The following is a 15870-nucleotide window of genomic DNA, read 5'->3' on the forward strand; positions in this document are numbered from 1 at the left end:
CTCCCCCTGAAGCCTACACAACCCTAAACTGGCTCTGCCTGCTGAACAGCAATGGGCAGGGAAAGGAGGGAATCCAGTGGGAGCTGAGGGGCTCAGCACTGTGCAGGTGAGGAAATGTGGCTCCAGAACATCAGACACCTCAGGCCAGGGGGTCTGGCTGTCCAGGCTCCCTTTACTGCAACACAGGGAGTGAGGATTCTCCAAACAGCAATTCCAGCAGTCAGTAAACAAGGCAAGGAGCTACTTAAGGTAACAAAGAGGATAATAGGGAAGAGTCTTAAATTCTTCCTTCTTTTCAAGGTTTGGAAAACTTATTCAAGCCTATAATGGAAAAGCAAATTCAAAGTACTCAAGTCTGTTTGTGGCTCTGTCTCAGAGTAAAGAGAACCTCAAGAATCAGATCTTTAAAAAAGCAAAAAAGGGAATAAAACATCAAACTCTGACCTTTTAAGTGAGGCTCATTCCATTGTAGGTATAATTCCCTGATATTTATTTTCCTGAATATTTTCCTCATACACAAAGAAAATGAAGAGCAAAAATGGGCTCACATGAGGAGTCTATTTTGACAATGTCAACCATGTTACAGTTCCACAGACTGACTCAGGGATATTGATTTCAGTCTATTTATACATCAGCCTCAAGTGTTTCCAACAAGGTAATTTGCCATGAGACATCAGCTGAAGCAAATTAGGTTTCATGTTCAAAGTCCCCTTGCTGTCTATAGATCTAACAAGCAAATCCATGTCATAAAAAAGAGGGAAAGTGATGGATCTGAGTAAATATATATCTATTTTTTAAACTTCATTGGGTTATTATCCACACACATGAGCATCATCTGGTGGTTCTGATGCCTAGAGGATTTACAGGATAAAGCTGTATGTCAGGCTGTTTCAGGTGTTACAGAACTGTAAATAGATCCATGCTTAGTATCTGGCTGGACTGAGGCTTATGGTTCCAAACCTGAGGTCATTTAAATCAAAATTTTGCAAACCAGAGAAACTCTCTGTATTTGTACTTAAAACTACAGAGAAAAGAACAGTAGGTGTAGTTAGCTGGATTTTTCCCCAATGCTTTTGTTGTACCAGTCCCTGCGCTAGAGCATTACATGAGGGTGTACATACCTGAGGGTGTTGGTAATGTTGCAGGGGCATCTCCTGTTGCACTTGAGGCCATAAAAGCCTTCAGGACACATTCTGTCCTGGCAGTGGATGCCTTTGAAGCCGGGGTCACAGATGCAGGCGCCGTTGACGTGGTAGCACTTGGCGCCGTTCTGGCAGGCGCAGGCGTGCGCGCACTGGAAGCCGTAGGTGCCGATGGGACACTCCTCCTGGCACCTGCCATGGCACGGGACACGGGACCAGTTACACCCACAACCTCAGCAGGACATTGCTTTTACACAGCAACCTCTTTGTTAATGAGCTAAATACCACCCAGAGCAATCCCTGCTCGTTTATGGAAGCAGCACTGAACTGATGGGGTATCTTGGGCGTGCAAATTGCTGCTGAGCGAAACTGCACTCATCCGTGCCCAATTACATCCTGCTAAATTTGCATCACTTCATGTTACCTTCATTCACAAAATGCATGCATTCTTCTTTCCTGGACCTTGACAACTGTGTTCATCAACCGTAAGAAACTGATAGGCAAGAAAATATTTTATTATAAAACCCCTCACCTGTTTGACTTCTCTTTATCACAGGAGGACTGTGCACCTCCCTTGAATGGCCCTCTCAGTGATGAGGAGGGATAAAAGGGAAAGTGAATTTAGCAATAATGAGCAAAATGTTCCCAGGAATGCTTTAGTTTTACTTGCCCTCTTTGTTGACATTGCATCAGTTTTATGTCAACAAGGAAAAAAGAAACCCCTTTGTGTTTTGAGTGTGTTCTGAGTAAGTAAAAGCTTAAATTTGCTATTCTTCTCCTACTCCAGGGTAGCTCAGTAGTATAAAATCTCCATAAAAATCACTTTCATGCTCCTTAGTGGAGAATCTTCTTAAAAATTGCCAACATTTTTAATATTTGATGCACATAAAATTGGAATCTGCAAACACTTTACACAGATTGTTTTAAATTGCACCTTCCATGCACTGTTAAAAATATCTGCCTATTGGATATGTTCTGAGATCTGCCAAAAAGTCTGTTTCCTTGTCCTACACAACCAATTTAAGAGTTCAGATTATTTCCTACTTGGAAAAGCTCAGCTAAGGTCCTGAAGAAAGCAACTGATTGTGTGCTTGACATAATTCAGTGGTTTCAGAATTCTGCAATGAGTCAGTACCACAGTTTACATGATCCACCGTGAAATACAGATAGGCCTTTTCAGTTAATAAAAACAGAAAAAGAAGCCCAGAAAAGCCCAATTCCCTTATCACATGGATGCCAGGCATTGGAAATTGCCTATCAGCATTAATTTAAGCCTGAGCATTGATTAAAGTGTATACTGTAAACTCAGTGGATGGAGGCAATTGTTAAATGTCTTTCTGCAGGTCATTTCACAGCTGGCAGGTGAGAGTTAATATAATGATCAGTAATAAAAGATTAATGTGTGATGCAAGCCAGGCAAAACTGCAATGAACACAGGCAGTATATAAGAAGGGCATTACTTTTGCAGCTTCAGATTATCACGTTTTACTAAAAATAAATGAACACAGCAAAGGGCCCGGCTGGTGATTTAATTCCAGCAGGCACCGACGCAGCTGCTGGTTGCAAATCTGAGTTGAGGAGTTCATACGAGACCCTAAGTGAGAGGAGTCTGGGACAAAGAGGGAAAGAGTCTGGAGAGGCACCAGAGAGAGAGAGAGAGAGAGCCTGCTGCTCTCAGGGGGTTCAGCTGCAAAGGAAAGAGCCAGCAAAGAATGGGAACAGTGGGGCTGGAGCACTCCCAGCAAATGAAATGCAAGGAGGAACAATGAAGCTCCTCATGTCCCCACTGCTGCACAGACCCTGAGTGAGCAGGAGAGCTCTGAGCTCCACGGGGTGAATTCTTAGTCAATAATGCACTGTATCATTCTATATTTATAGAAGATGAAGCATTACCTAGCAGGGAGAAAAGCATCTGGAAATGAAATATTGACGACCTAATCCATTTACATAATTAGCCTTTTTCTACTAACAATTTAACCAACTTATTTATTTGGAGATCAAGCAGCTACCGCTAATGAATTTTATACAAAGAATACTAATAATGACTCCTCTGGAACATGAGAATAATCACAGCAGGAATTAGCTTTCTACTTAAACATCTTTCCTTTGCAACATATCAATCTAATGCGTCCATAGCACCATTAACAACCAGATACATTGTTCAATTAAATTACAAAATGAGCTGCTAAGCCCTAGTTATGTTTCTTGTTTAATTTACATTGCTTTCTGCCTATCTGGGGAGATTCGTATTATAATATCCACTGAACTTTAATATGTACCATAATTATTTGGGTTGGGATAGGATAATATGGCTGTCACCTGTAGAATTAATGGAAGCAATTTCACAAAATATTAAACAGAAGACAGCATGCTTAACAGATGAACTTAGTACATGCTCCTACATTTTTCCCCACAATTTTATTTTTTTAAGGAATAATGCTGCGAAGTATTTTGGGCTGTCCTCTTTGTTTTGGAACAATGATCACGTTTCTGTAGCACAGACAAATATGAAAAGCCAAAATGCACTAACCTGGAGATAAGAGATACAAGTACAAACACGACAACAGGAGAGTAAATCTGCCCATATAGTTCTAATAAATGTGAGATTTATTCTGTTAAGATTCAATCTTTCGATTTAAGGGCAATATGGAAAACAAAGCTAAAGCAGCATGTTCACTTTTCCTGTGAGCCACTCAATTCTGAAACACTCCATTCTCAGCTTCTAACTGTGCCTCTGCTATTATTCCTTTCCAGTTTGTAAAACACACATTTCTATGACAGATCCAGTCATTTCAGTGAATACAAAGCATCCTGCAGTTATTAACAGTGCTGCCAATTTCCTAGAGATTTAGTGCAGTGCCACCCTTGGAAAACAGGTAGGGAACAAAAGTGTGGCAATTACACTCACACAGACCTTTATGACCATTTCATCTCCACAGATATTTATCTAACTCTGTGTTATTATCTTCTGCACATGATGATGAACTGGAGCATTATATAGTACTTATTGACAATTTTAAGATGATAGTAGGTAAAATGTATTTATGTCTTTATTGCTGTTATTCACAGTATCTGTCATTATTGAGATTTTTTTCAATGCCTTGTAAAATGTTAAAGCAGGCAGTGTTTTGTTGTGTAGCAGATTTTCCTGCTCTCCTTTTTGCTGTGACACTGCAACAGCTGCAGGAGATGCAGAGGGTAAAAGACTGAGCTAAGCTGGAGCTGCCTGGTCTGTCCCATTGTCCCTGTGGTGTGAACACAAAACCAAGGAAAGCCACTCAGACTCTTTAAGGACCTTGTCCCTCACTGAACTCAGTGGGCCCCCAGGCAGGTGAGGCAGGTGTGTGCTCAGAACAAACCAGTACAGCCAGCACAAACCAGGGCTGCCCAGCCCAAGGAGCAGCAGAACAGCAGCTGGATACAACAGACTTGAGGTTTCCCCTCCCTTATGGAAGGGGGAATAAAGGCTCAGAGATGAGCATGTTCTGATTTTCTAGGAACCCATTGGAAAGGTGGGAATCTCTAGGCTAATCCAATTTTACCCTGCTGCAGCAGAGCTTTCCTAACTGCCTGTTTACCTTTTCAATCCTGTTCTCATTCATCCTTTCGCACACCTGCATTTCTGTTCCTCTGCCTTTCCTCTCAGTCTTTTACTTCCCTGCTCTGGGATAGGGAAGGTGAGCCATTCCCAAGGGTTTTGCTGGCATGCAGGTCCAGAATGTGACCTTCCCTCACATCTTTTCCATTTCTCCCAACTGATTCTGCCTTAGTTTTTTTACTGCCTCTCTTCCCAAGTTACGTCTCTCTTTAGAGTCTGAATCTCTCTCCCTTTTCTCCAAGTACAGACCTCAGGAGTCTCATGGGACTCATGAGTCCACACTCCCTTTGCTCAAGGAGAGCCCCTGTTAGCTCCTGCCATGTCTCCTCTGCCCAGTCTCTCCCTGAGCTGCCTCCTCCAGCCCCTCTCCGAGGGCAATCAGCAGTAAAATCCTCTTCCCATGTCCTTTCCTCATCAACAGGATGCAGGCTGCTGGCTGGGAGCTCCCAACAGCTCCAACTTGATTGCATTGATCCATGCACAGCCAGCAATCCATCAGGGTGGGCAAGAACCAAATGAGGAGAGCAAGAGAGGCTCTGTGAGCCTCCCCCAGCATGGCCAGCACTGGGAGCAGCTCGGGACTCAAGTGTGGTCCCCACTATAAAGGCCCAGGCTGCACAGCTGCCTCCTTCCGTGGAAAAGTCTCCACAAAGAGAGAAAGAGAAACAGGAATGATATGGTACCACATGTATGGAAACAGTCTCCAGATGGAGAATGGGGAACAGAGGCACACTGATGTTTCTCCTCTAAATTACTTGGAAATAATTAGTATTTCCTCCATATTCAACCCCATGCAAATCCTGACATAAACTCCAGAGCCCCCTCCAATTATAACTGTCCATAAAGTGGGAACAGGGAAGCTCCATGTGTAATGGGAAGGAGCAGCCTTCTGACCCTCCCATAGTGCTGAGGGTTGGATGTTTGTGCTCCAACAACCTGCTGATTATTCAGTGAGGGCAGAGATGAGAAACTCCACTGAGCTTCATTGCATAAAAATATAACTGTAGCATATGTCAGTATAGAGCTAATAAAAAAGGGAATATAGAGGAGAAAGTGCTTTAGAACAACATCCACAGGTGAGCTGTGCATCTCTGCAAACCCTGGTGCCACAGGTCCTGTGCAAAGTGCTCCTGAGAGCTGCTTTAACTGCACTTCCCAACCTTTGTTAGCCAGGATTCGCTGCAAGCTAAGCCAGCACATGCTGCAATCCCTCATTGACTTTGCTGTGCAGTCATTTTGCTGAATCCATGACACCTTGGTAAAACAATATTATCATCTGCTCTGATCGATTCATGGGTGAAGGCTCTCGTTTATAAATTTTGAGGATTTATCACCTTTTGCTGGTGGCTGAGATGGATCAGTGCTACAGTAGCACAGAAGAATGAAGGAGACATTAAACTGCAGCATTGCTTACTCTTGAGGATATTAATTTGTATAAAGATACTTCATTTACATATCTTGTAAACATGTAATGCTCTCTATTAAATTTATCACTGTAAATATCTAAATTAAATTTAATCCATTAAATTTTAAAAGTTATATTAAAAACCCCTGTAAATGGAGAGCATTGCCAATAAAAAGTAATAACATTGCCACATTTATATTGCTTGAAGTGCTTCAGAAGGATGAACCTAATTGGAGCAATAGAAACATAACACCATTTTTCAGGGAGGAAGATTGTCCTAGAAGGGATATAAATATTGACAGTCCATGGTTAAAATGAAAGGCTTTGGGGGTTGATTTTTACCTGTCTCCTATATAGCCAGCTGTGCACAGGCATTTTCCTGTCACGGGGTCACAGTGCCCTCCGTTGTGGCATGGACAGTCCTGGCTGCAGTTAATTCCAAAGGTTCCAGGAGGACAAGGCTGTGCACACACCAGCCCCTGGTAAGGTTGTAGAAAGAGCAATATTTCAGTCAACATTCATAATGCAATAAATTTCTTGATGCAGCTTGGAATTTTATTGTCCTTGCTAAAACTAGATGTAAGTGTAGCAGCAATATTTTATCTGCATAAGATGTGCTAACGACAGTCTGAAAACTCTGCTACCACAGTAAATGCCTGCCTGGCCTGACTCCAGAAGGGATTTTTCTCACCACTGCACATTCAGGGATAATTCTCTTCCTTGGATCTCCCCCACAAACTGCAGCTGGGCTTGCACTGCCCCTTGAACAGCCACACCAAGATGGGGGAGAAGTTGAAGGCAACCAGAGAAGTCTACAAAGCTGCTCTGTGCTCCTGGGGTTTTTGTGAAGCAGAGAGTCTGAAAAGCTGCACAGAGAAGGTTTGGGAAGGAAGGGATTGTTGGAAGGTTTGGGAAGGAGGGGATTGTTGGGAAGGTTGCACTGGGAAGGTGTAGCTGTGCTGGTTTTGATGGTCTGTGATGATCCCTCCTGTTCAGCCAGTCTCATTCATCCAACCCAACTGGAGGCTGCAGATTCCCCTATTGCCCTTCACACCCTTCACTCTGCTCCCTCTGCTCTCTCCAGCCACATCCATCTCTCAAAGCAACACAGAATGGAGGTGCCAGAGCTTTGGGAAAGCCACAGGAATTCTGCAGTGGAATATCTACCTAATCCCTAAACAGTGACAGGATGCAGCATCCAGCATCCTCCCAGCTCCTTATCCCCAACCCTGGAGCCACATCTCAGTCCCTGGCCTGCCTCAACTCCACATTCCATTTTATGCTCCCAGTCCCCTGCTTTCCTGCCTCTTTGTTCCAGTCTATCCCAAATCCGTCCTTTCAATCCTCTCCTCCACCCAGACCCAAATGCTCATCTCTGAGATGTTTCCTCCTTTCCCTCCCTGCTTACCCAGCCCTGGGAGTGCAGCAAAGCCAGACTGTCCCTGCTGTGCCCCTGGCACTGCTCACAAGCAAAGCAGCTCCCAGGTAATCCCTGCTCCAGCTGCTCAGCCCCAGGGCAGGGAATGCTCTCCCTTGTGTGGGGCCATGTCTTTGGAAAATTTACCTGCCAGTCTCAGGTGGCTTCCCCCCAGGTATCCCATAATGTCTCTGCCAAGTATCAAGGCCTTACAAGGATTTCCCCAGACTTTCTTAGAAGTTGTATGAATGTTTTTCTCCCTGTGAGCAAATATAAAGCCTGAGGCTGGCATCCAACTGAGGAACTTCAGCCAAAACAAGCCTGGCAGTGCTGGGATCTGAAGTTGTGGTCCTATAATGGAAAATGTTTGGCATCTGCAGCAAGTGGTGCTGCTGCCAGTGCCACCACAGTGCCCAGTGTGAGACAGAAAGTGTCTGGCCACAGGATTATTTGGGTTTAATTTCTCTGTTTCCCTAAGCAAGCCCTGGGGCCTCTGGGTTTTATCAGACACAACTTATTCAAAATATAAACCAGGAATATAATGGCTGCTTTCACTCCCTGGGGCTTGGGAAGTTTAGCTGCATCAACCGCCCCAAAGTGAAGAGGCTGCTCTTCAATGTCACCATAAAACAGATACTTTGAGCCTTTCCCAAGCAGGGCTATGTGGCTCCTTGGCTGTAAAACAGACAGGTTGGCCTCAGTTCAAGAACTTTCAGATTACAGAGTTAAAAACTGGTGTCTCTGAACTTGAGTAATACACAACACTATATATCTGAAAACCTAAGTGTCCATTTATCTTGATAATAAATACTTTCTCCCTTCATGTCTCAAAAGGAACAGGATTTCTATCAACAAATGATGAGAAAGCAATACTCTGGGATGCATCCCCCTGGAGCCAAGAGAATCTTTAGCTGTACTTTCTGCATTAATATGTACTAAGGGAATTCAAAACATCCCTCTCTAGAGGATCAAATGTCAGACCAACATTTCCTGCTGCTTATACGTCTAATCAGCAAAGTTCACCCCATCAGCACCTTTTTTAAGGCCCTGATCTCATCAGCTTCTGCTTTTGACATTGTTTCCTGTATTTTGTAGGACAGAAAAGATTTTTTTTCCTTCTCCATTTTCTTAGACACCCCCACATTTAAAATCCACAACAGAAAGAAAAATAGACAAAAATACAAATGATGCTTCACAGTGGCCAGAATCAATAGGAGAGAAGTGATGAGCAGAATGTGCTGTATTACCACAGCCCCACCATGTCTTGGGAAGGGGGTCTGGGGCCAAACAGGGGGAGCTGCCAGTGACAAATGTTCTGTCACATCAGGAAATATTGCTGCTTTCCTGAGCACAGAGATCTAGTCCTTCAAAAGGGCTTCTCAGAAGCGTTGTAAGTGCTAAATTAACTTCTCTCCCCCCTTCCTGAGAGCGCTTGGAGAATTTAATATTGCAAATGAGAAAGATGTATAGAATTAAACCTGTAAATTGTTAATGAGGCCCTAAAGCAGCCACCCACTAAACTCCACAGCCACAAAGGCACAGAAGTGGAACAAGCCCAACATTGTGGGATGCTGGAAGCCACATTCTGTTGACTGTTCAACAATAGAGGCTGCTGGCCACCATCCTGCTGGTGAGGAACCCATGGGGCTGTACAGTCCCACAGGACACCATCCAAGGAACTCCTGCTGCTGGGAGCACTGGTGGGAGGAAAGAAATTACAAGTCATAAAAGAACCAGGCTTTGAAGAAGGAAGAACCTCAGAACCCCAGAACTTCTTCCTTTTTAAGTCAATGCCTTCCCTTCCCCATCCCACCAAACCCCAAGGGAGCTGAGCTCCTGTTAATAAGCCAACCTAGGAAAGGATAAAAGTTGCAGCTCATCCAGCAGCAATAAAGTCCAAGTGGATTTGCACTTGTATAAATCTAGGGAGAATTCTCTCCTTCCAAAATGATGGTATATTCAATATATATGTGCAGTCTCAAGCCTCAAAATCAGCAAGTAAAATTCCTGGTGTCACAGAAACCCGTGGTGTGAAATAAAATGAATGCTGTCTAGCAATCCCATCTCGCCTGCTCCTTTACAGCCCCCTCATGTCTCACTTCCCAAACCCTTCCAACCACCAAGAGTTAAAAATATAGCATGAAAACACACTTGTTATCCCTCTCTGTACACTGAATTACCAGCTTTTCATTAAAACCCTGGAGAGACCCTTTATACTTAAAATCTCAACATTTACAAGCTGAGTGCTTTTACTTATAATTTCAGTTTCATTCTGTAGAATACTTGATCTTTCTCTTCCATTTTCAGTTATGCTTGTTTCAAACATCAATTGTTAACTCTAGGGTTCCTCCAGGGACAGAGCAGCCAACAACACAGTTTTCAGAAAAGTCTCTCTGGCCTCCTAGAAATGCATAAAAGAACTCCAGGCTGTAAGGAATTGGGCAGGACTGGGCCAGAATACAACCACAGCTGCTGTGCAGTGCTCTGGTTCTTCTTAGGGTCTGTGCTGCATCCTAAAAGACATCTAAAAATTCCTGTTCTATTCTGCTATTCCTATTTGTTTAGTGATGTTTTAATTTTGAAAAAGAGGAGAAAACTCCTGAAAAAATACAAGTAAGAGAGAATACAGCAAAACACCTTAGATCCTGAGAAATCTTGGCATGCAGGAGAAGAGATGAAAAAGTAATATTTTTATGTGAATCACTTTATTGATCATTTCTTAGGGGGGTAGTGCCAGAATGGACTGATAGGCCCTCAGAAATATGGGAATTGTTTTCCTAATGCTCCAGCACTCAAGGAAAGAATCTTTTCTTTGCCAGCACTGGTTGCCAGGTGAGGGCAAGGGGCCATGTTCATACTTCTGACAAGTTTTGCCTTTGTCATTTGAAATGGAATAACCTCATCACCACCCTTGCCTTGATGGGTGGTGTTAGAGAGATTCCAGCTCTCTAGTTAGGGATATTTTCCACCAAAAATTAAGGACAGCAATGTTCTCCTACAGAACATTGCTGCTGATGTACAGCAGCATCTCATAGCTGGTGCTTTTGAACTCAAAGCAGTTGATGTATAAATGGAAAGGAACATAAATCTCTCTCAGCTTTTGTATATTTGAACAGGTAGAGGGTCCCCATCAGAATTCATAGTTGTGTGATGATCTGCAGGGCCTTCCATGTAAAAAAAAAAAAAATTCAGAGTACTTGCATGCTTTAAAATCCAGCAACTTTGCCAAGAGACTAATTGTCAGATACAGGAAAAATGCCAGGAAGTTTAGTACAGCTAAATGGGATGAAGGCCTGTGAGACTTGGCATGCCCCAAGAGAGTTCATTATTACATTATTGATAAAGTTGAGGACTTTGAAAATGCTTGGCATTGCTTTCCTGACACAAAGGATTAAAGGTCAGGGCAGCTGTCTCTCGGCAGTGCAAGCCCTGACACAAGCAAATCTCTGGCAATCAATGGCAGTGGTGCCTGGGCAAGGACAGGACCCTGAACTGTGCCCTGGCTCAGCTCTGCTCCTGCCTGAGCCTCGGATTCCCCTGGCTTCCCCCTCTCCCCTGAAGGGGAACAGGGCATTTTGTGCCTCTGACAGTGCTGAGCTGGCCTTTGAGCTTTCTGTCTGTGTGAGGGCACTGTCTAAGGCTGCCAGGAATATTCCAAGGAACTGGAACTCACAGACAGCTCTCTTGTCTTGTGGCATGCTGTTGTTTTTAAACTCTGTGATGGCACCTACCAGTCAGAGAATCACAGAACCACCGAGGCTGGAAAAGTCCCCCAAGATGACCAAGTCAAACCACTCCCCCTGCACTGCCAAGCCCACCATTAACCCCTGTCCCCAGGTGCCACACCCACATGTTTTTGGACACTTCCAGGGAAGGTGGCAGCTCCCAAAGCGGTGGCTTGTCTGTGCAGGTGCTGTGCACAGCCAGCAAATGTGGTTCCAGTTTGGGAACTGTCAGAGCATGGCTGGCACCCATCAGCTGAGCCACGAACAATGAACACCCAGCTGCAGGCCCTGGTGAGGAGCAGCAGTACCCACCATCCATCCAGCAGGACAGGAGCACTCCCCAGTGATGTGGTGACAAACGCCCCCGTTCTGGCAGGGGCAGCGCAGCTCGCACTGCGCGCCGTGGCTGCCGGGGGGACAGCGCTCCTCGCAGCTTTGGGGAGAGAGCAGAAAACAGAGCTTAGAGAGCGTGCAGGGAACAGCAAATGAGCAAAACACAAACACAGGTCATCATGGGAGTGCTCATGCAAATGATGAACCCTCAGTAAGGCTCAGCTGGCAGTGCCAATTAGCTGAGATTCCTTTTGTTTCTGTGGGGTTGTTTATGTGCCACGGATCCAGCCCGGTAAGGCTGATGCATGTGTGTAACCTTTCTGCATGCACCAAATCCCACCCATCTCCACAGGACAACCCATAACCATTAAAACAGCCCAGGAAAATAGGAGTTGCAGGATGAAGCCTTCAATGTGAATTATATGACATGGCAATAAAAGAAGCTGCAAACAGAATAAAAGGATGGGATTAAAATGCTTGAAATTCCTCCAGTCACTACTGAATGTTAACTTTTGCAGTGTATAATGGACTGGCAAGGACTCAACATCATTTAAAGGCTATTTAAGTTCATTGAGTCTCTCTCAGTACTCGTGGGGGGCAATGTGGGGGTAATCCCTGCAAAACCCAGGGTCTCCTACATCTGCACTGCAGAGCTTTCAGCACTGAGGCTCTGAAACCACAGGATGTTGTCCCCCAGCTGACTGTCCTCTCATGAGGATGTTCCTACAACACCAGGGGCTGGCCCTGCTGAGAACTGACCCCTGATGTCAAGGGGAGCACTCCCAAGAGTAAGTGGAGTCCTTAGCAGTGAGTGCTTCCACGACTGAGGTCACAAGTCTAGGAGGAAATCAGGTACTAAATAAAATATTCACAAGGTCTATCACTTATTTATGAGGGTTAACTCTGCCCTTATTTTTTTCCTTCCCCTTCATGCAGGTCAACAAATAATAATAGACTGCAAAAGTATTAACTCACCTACAATAGATCTCCTACCACATTCAGTGACTAAATTCTCTTTTCCCCTTAAATAATTCTGAAAAACATAATTACTTCTGAAGCTACTGAAAGATCTCTAATGAGAACTGATGTTACACTGTGGGCAATTTTAAATAAGAAACTATTGCTTGCTGTCCTAAAATTAATATGCAGATTTTGTGAATCCTACTGGTAAACTTTCCGTGTGGTGGATGGGGATTTAGCTACATGATTCTCGTTAAAGTTAATAGGAGTCACACCGCTAAATCCCTGCTCTCTGCGCTTAAAATTTACCCCCTAGATACTAAGCTGATATAGTTAACAGCAATGCTTTCTCAGTTAGATTGAAAGTCAAATAAATTGGGGATGGAAAAGTCCCATTTGATGCTGCACTGGACTGCTAATGAGGAGAGAGTCCAACTGCTTATCAAAACTCCACCATAATTTGGATTGTATTGACATTCTGAAATTAGGAACAGGTAGAGTTGTTGCACAAGTTGGAACATATAAATTATTTTAAAGCTTATTTTAGCACTATATTTTATTTTAATAGCATGGAATCATAGAACTCCAGGATGGTTTGGGTTGGAAGAGATATTGAAGCCAGATCCAACTCCCTGTCATGGGCAGAACAACTTCCACTATCCCAGTGTGCTCCAAGCCCCATCCAACCTGGCCTTGGACACTTCCAGGGCAGCCACAGCTTCTCCGGGCAATCTGTGCCAGGGCCTGCCCACCCTCACAGGGCACAGTTCCTTTCCAATATCCCATTTGTCCCCATTTAAAGCCATCACCCTTTGTTCTATCACTACACACCCTTGTCCTAAGTCCCTCTCCAGGTCTCTTGAAGGATGCCTTCAGGGACACAGGTATAACCAGCAGCAAGAACAGAGGTTTCCTTTATCCATTCTCTCTGAAATCCCATTCCCTGGTTTCTCCAAAGGCCGATGAATAACAGGGTGTAAACTCAGCCAGTTACTCCTCGCGTTAAACGCGTCCGACCCCAACCAGTCGCAGGCAGTCCCAGCGCTCCTGCCGCACTTACAACACTCCGGTGTACCCGGGCGTGCAGTGGCACTCTCCGGTCTGGTGGTCGCAGGTGGCGCCGTGGTGGCACTGGCACTGGAAGAGGCAGCCCTTGCCGTAGGTGCCCGGCTCGCAGAGCTCCTCGCAGCGCCAGCCGCGGAAGCCGTCGGCGCACACGCAGGCGCCCGTGATGGGGTTGCAGAGCGCTTCGTTCTGGCACTGGCAGCGGTTGCTGCAGTGGGGCCCCCAGTGCTCGCTGTCACAGCCTGCGAACGCACACCGAGTTACCCATGGGGCACACGGGGCTGCCTCACCCCACAGCCCCGTGTGCACCTCGGCCAGAGCCTCCCAAAGGAACCCCCGCTCCCAAACTGCCCCCCTGACCCGGCTTTAACATCTGCCTGCCCCGCCCCAGCTTCAGCATCCCCACCCAGACCCAGCTTCAGCATCCTCCCCCAAACCCAGGTTCAGCATCCCCACCCAGACCCAGGTCCAGCATCTCCCCTCAGACCCAGGTCCAGCATCTCCCCTCAGACCCAGGTCCAGCATCTCCCCTCAGACCCAGGTCCAGCATCTCCCCTCAGACCCAGGTTCAGCACCCCCACCCAGACCCAGCTTCAGCATCCCCACCCAGACCCAGGTCCAGCATCTCCCCTCAGACCCAGCTTCAGCATCCCCACCCAGACCCAGCTTTAGGGTGCAAGGACACAATGGCACCACTGTTATACCTAAAGTTGAGGACTTGTTTAACACCTTATTGGATCAGGCCTGAAATCTTTTAATATCCTGTTTCTTAGTGCTCTTAGATTGCTGGAAGGAATGAATTTATAGTGGAATTAGATGCAGAGGGTCCCATCCTGCCTGCACTGCACTTAAGGGCAGGTGGTGCTGCCAAGCAAATGCTGTCGATTTAATAATGTCATCAAATATTGTTTCTTTGTTATGTTCCCATAAGATAACATACAAGATAATCTAAAGAAAGCTTTCTCCTTGGTGTTGTTCTCTGATTTATTTATTTTTTTATTTACTTTTGTTGTCTGGACTAAGTAGATGGGAGGAAATAAAATAACACTGGAGACAGGACATCCTGAGGCTGCCCAGGCTCAGGGATGAAGTTATGGAGTGAATGTATCAGGTAATTCCTATGCTAAAAACAGCAACACAGAAGGACCCCAAAGCCTCTGGCCACTGACATGGAGAGGAGGTTCCCTATGGAATGCAGTAAGGCACAGGGAGAACCCTCATGTGACAATCCTGCCTGATCCCTTCTCTTTGGAAGAGCATGTGGAGGATGGGAGAGGGAAGTCAGCCCTACAGGAACAGTTTCTCCTGATTTGCTCCTGAAACAGCACCTGTACAACACCTCTTTGAGCTGCGTGCACTGAACAGAGCTCAAGCAGACACCCAAGGTCAAGGTTTCCTCAGCAAATGTCTGCAGGAAAACAAGGATTTCTTCAGCAGCTCTACCCTCCACTTAGCAGCCTTTCACCACAGCTGTGGCAAGGATGAAGAAAATCCTCCTCCTATTCAGAACAGGCTACTGGGAAGGACACAGTTACTGATGGCTATTCAGGCACAGCTGGCTGTGCTCAGAGCTGGGTTCAATTTCACCACCAGCCCTCCTGTGAGTGGTGTAAATCCCACTGCCAGGCAGAAGAGGAGAGAGGAATCCCAGCAACAGGGCTGTCTTCACAAACTCTTTTATTTGCAAACATGGAAACTAATCCCAGGTGACACAGGCTGCTTCTCAGCCCTGGATCTGTTTCCAGGATTAGTGAGGTAAATGTAAAGCTCACTTAAGCCCGGTGCTTTTGTCCTAGAAATTACATAGCCCTCTCCTTCTACAGTACTTGGCTATAAACCCACACTGAAAAACTGCTTCTATCCAATATTTTTGGCAATATTTTTATTTATTATCCCTCATTTTGAGAAGGAGGATATTCATTGGTCAGTGTGAGGATATTCAGCAGAAAAAGAAGACAGCTCTTTGTTAATTTGCACTGCTGATTACCAGTTTACAAATTCCTGTTTCTTGAGCAAGTGTTAAAAGCAGAAACAAACCCCCAGAAGACAATTCCAAGGTCTCCAAAAGATCTGCAGGGTGTTGGGGGATGCAGTGCAGAGGTTGCATGTCCTGCAGGGAGCAGAGCACACCATGGCCCCCTGTGCATGATCCCACTTGTGCCTCATCCTGGATCCTTTATTGCTTTGCCTCACTTCCCCCAGCTGTATACAGGGATGAGAGCTCC

The 15870-nt window shown here is 45.3% G+C and overlaps 1 protein-coding gene across 7 annotated transcripts in view; it reads right to left on the reverse strand.

Moving 5' to 3' along the window:
• MEGF11 (multiple EGF like domains 11) overlaps window positions 1-15870 on the reverse strand; it is a 250413-nt gene that overhangs the window by 79999 nt on the left and 154544 nt on the right. For all 7 annotated transcript variants that reach the window (XM_058033855.1, XM_058033851.1, XM_058033853.1 and 4 more), the window contains 4 exons: window positions 13641-13887; window positions 11600-11720; window positions 6488-6624; window positions 1122-1334 (listed from right to left, as the gene is read on the reverse strand). In XM_058033855.1, the coding sequence (XP_057889838.1) occupies window positions 1122-1334; window positions 6488-6624; window positions 11600-11720; window positions 13641-13887 (718 nt within the window). The remainder of the gene's footprint in view (window positions 1-1121; window positions 1335-6487; window positions 6625-11599; window positions 11721-13640; window positions 13888-15870) is intronic.

Source organism: Melospiza georgiana, chromosome 13 (assembly GCF_028018845.1).
Source record: "Melospiza georgiana isolate bMelGeo1 chromosome 13, bMelGeo1.pri, whole genome shotgun sequence".
Taxonomy (NCBI): domain Eukaryota; kingdom Metazoa; phylum Chordata; class Aves; order Passeriformes; family Passerellidae; genus Melospiza; species Melospiza georgiana.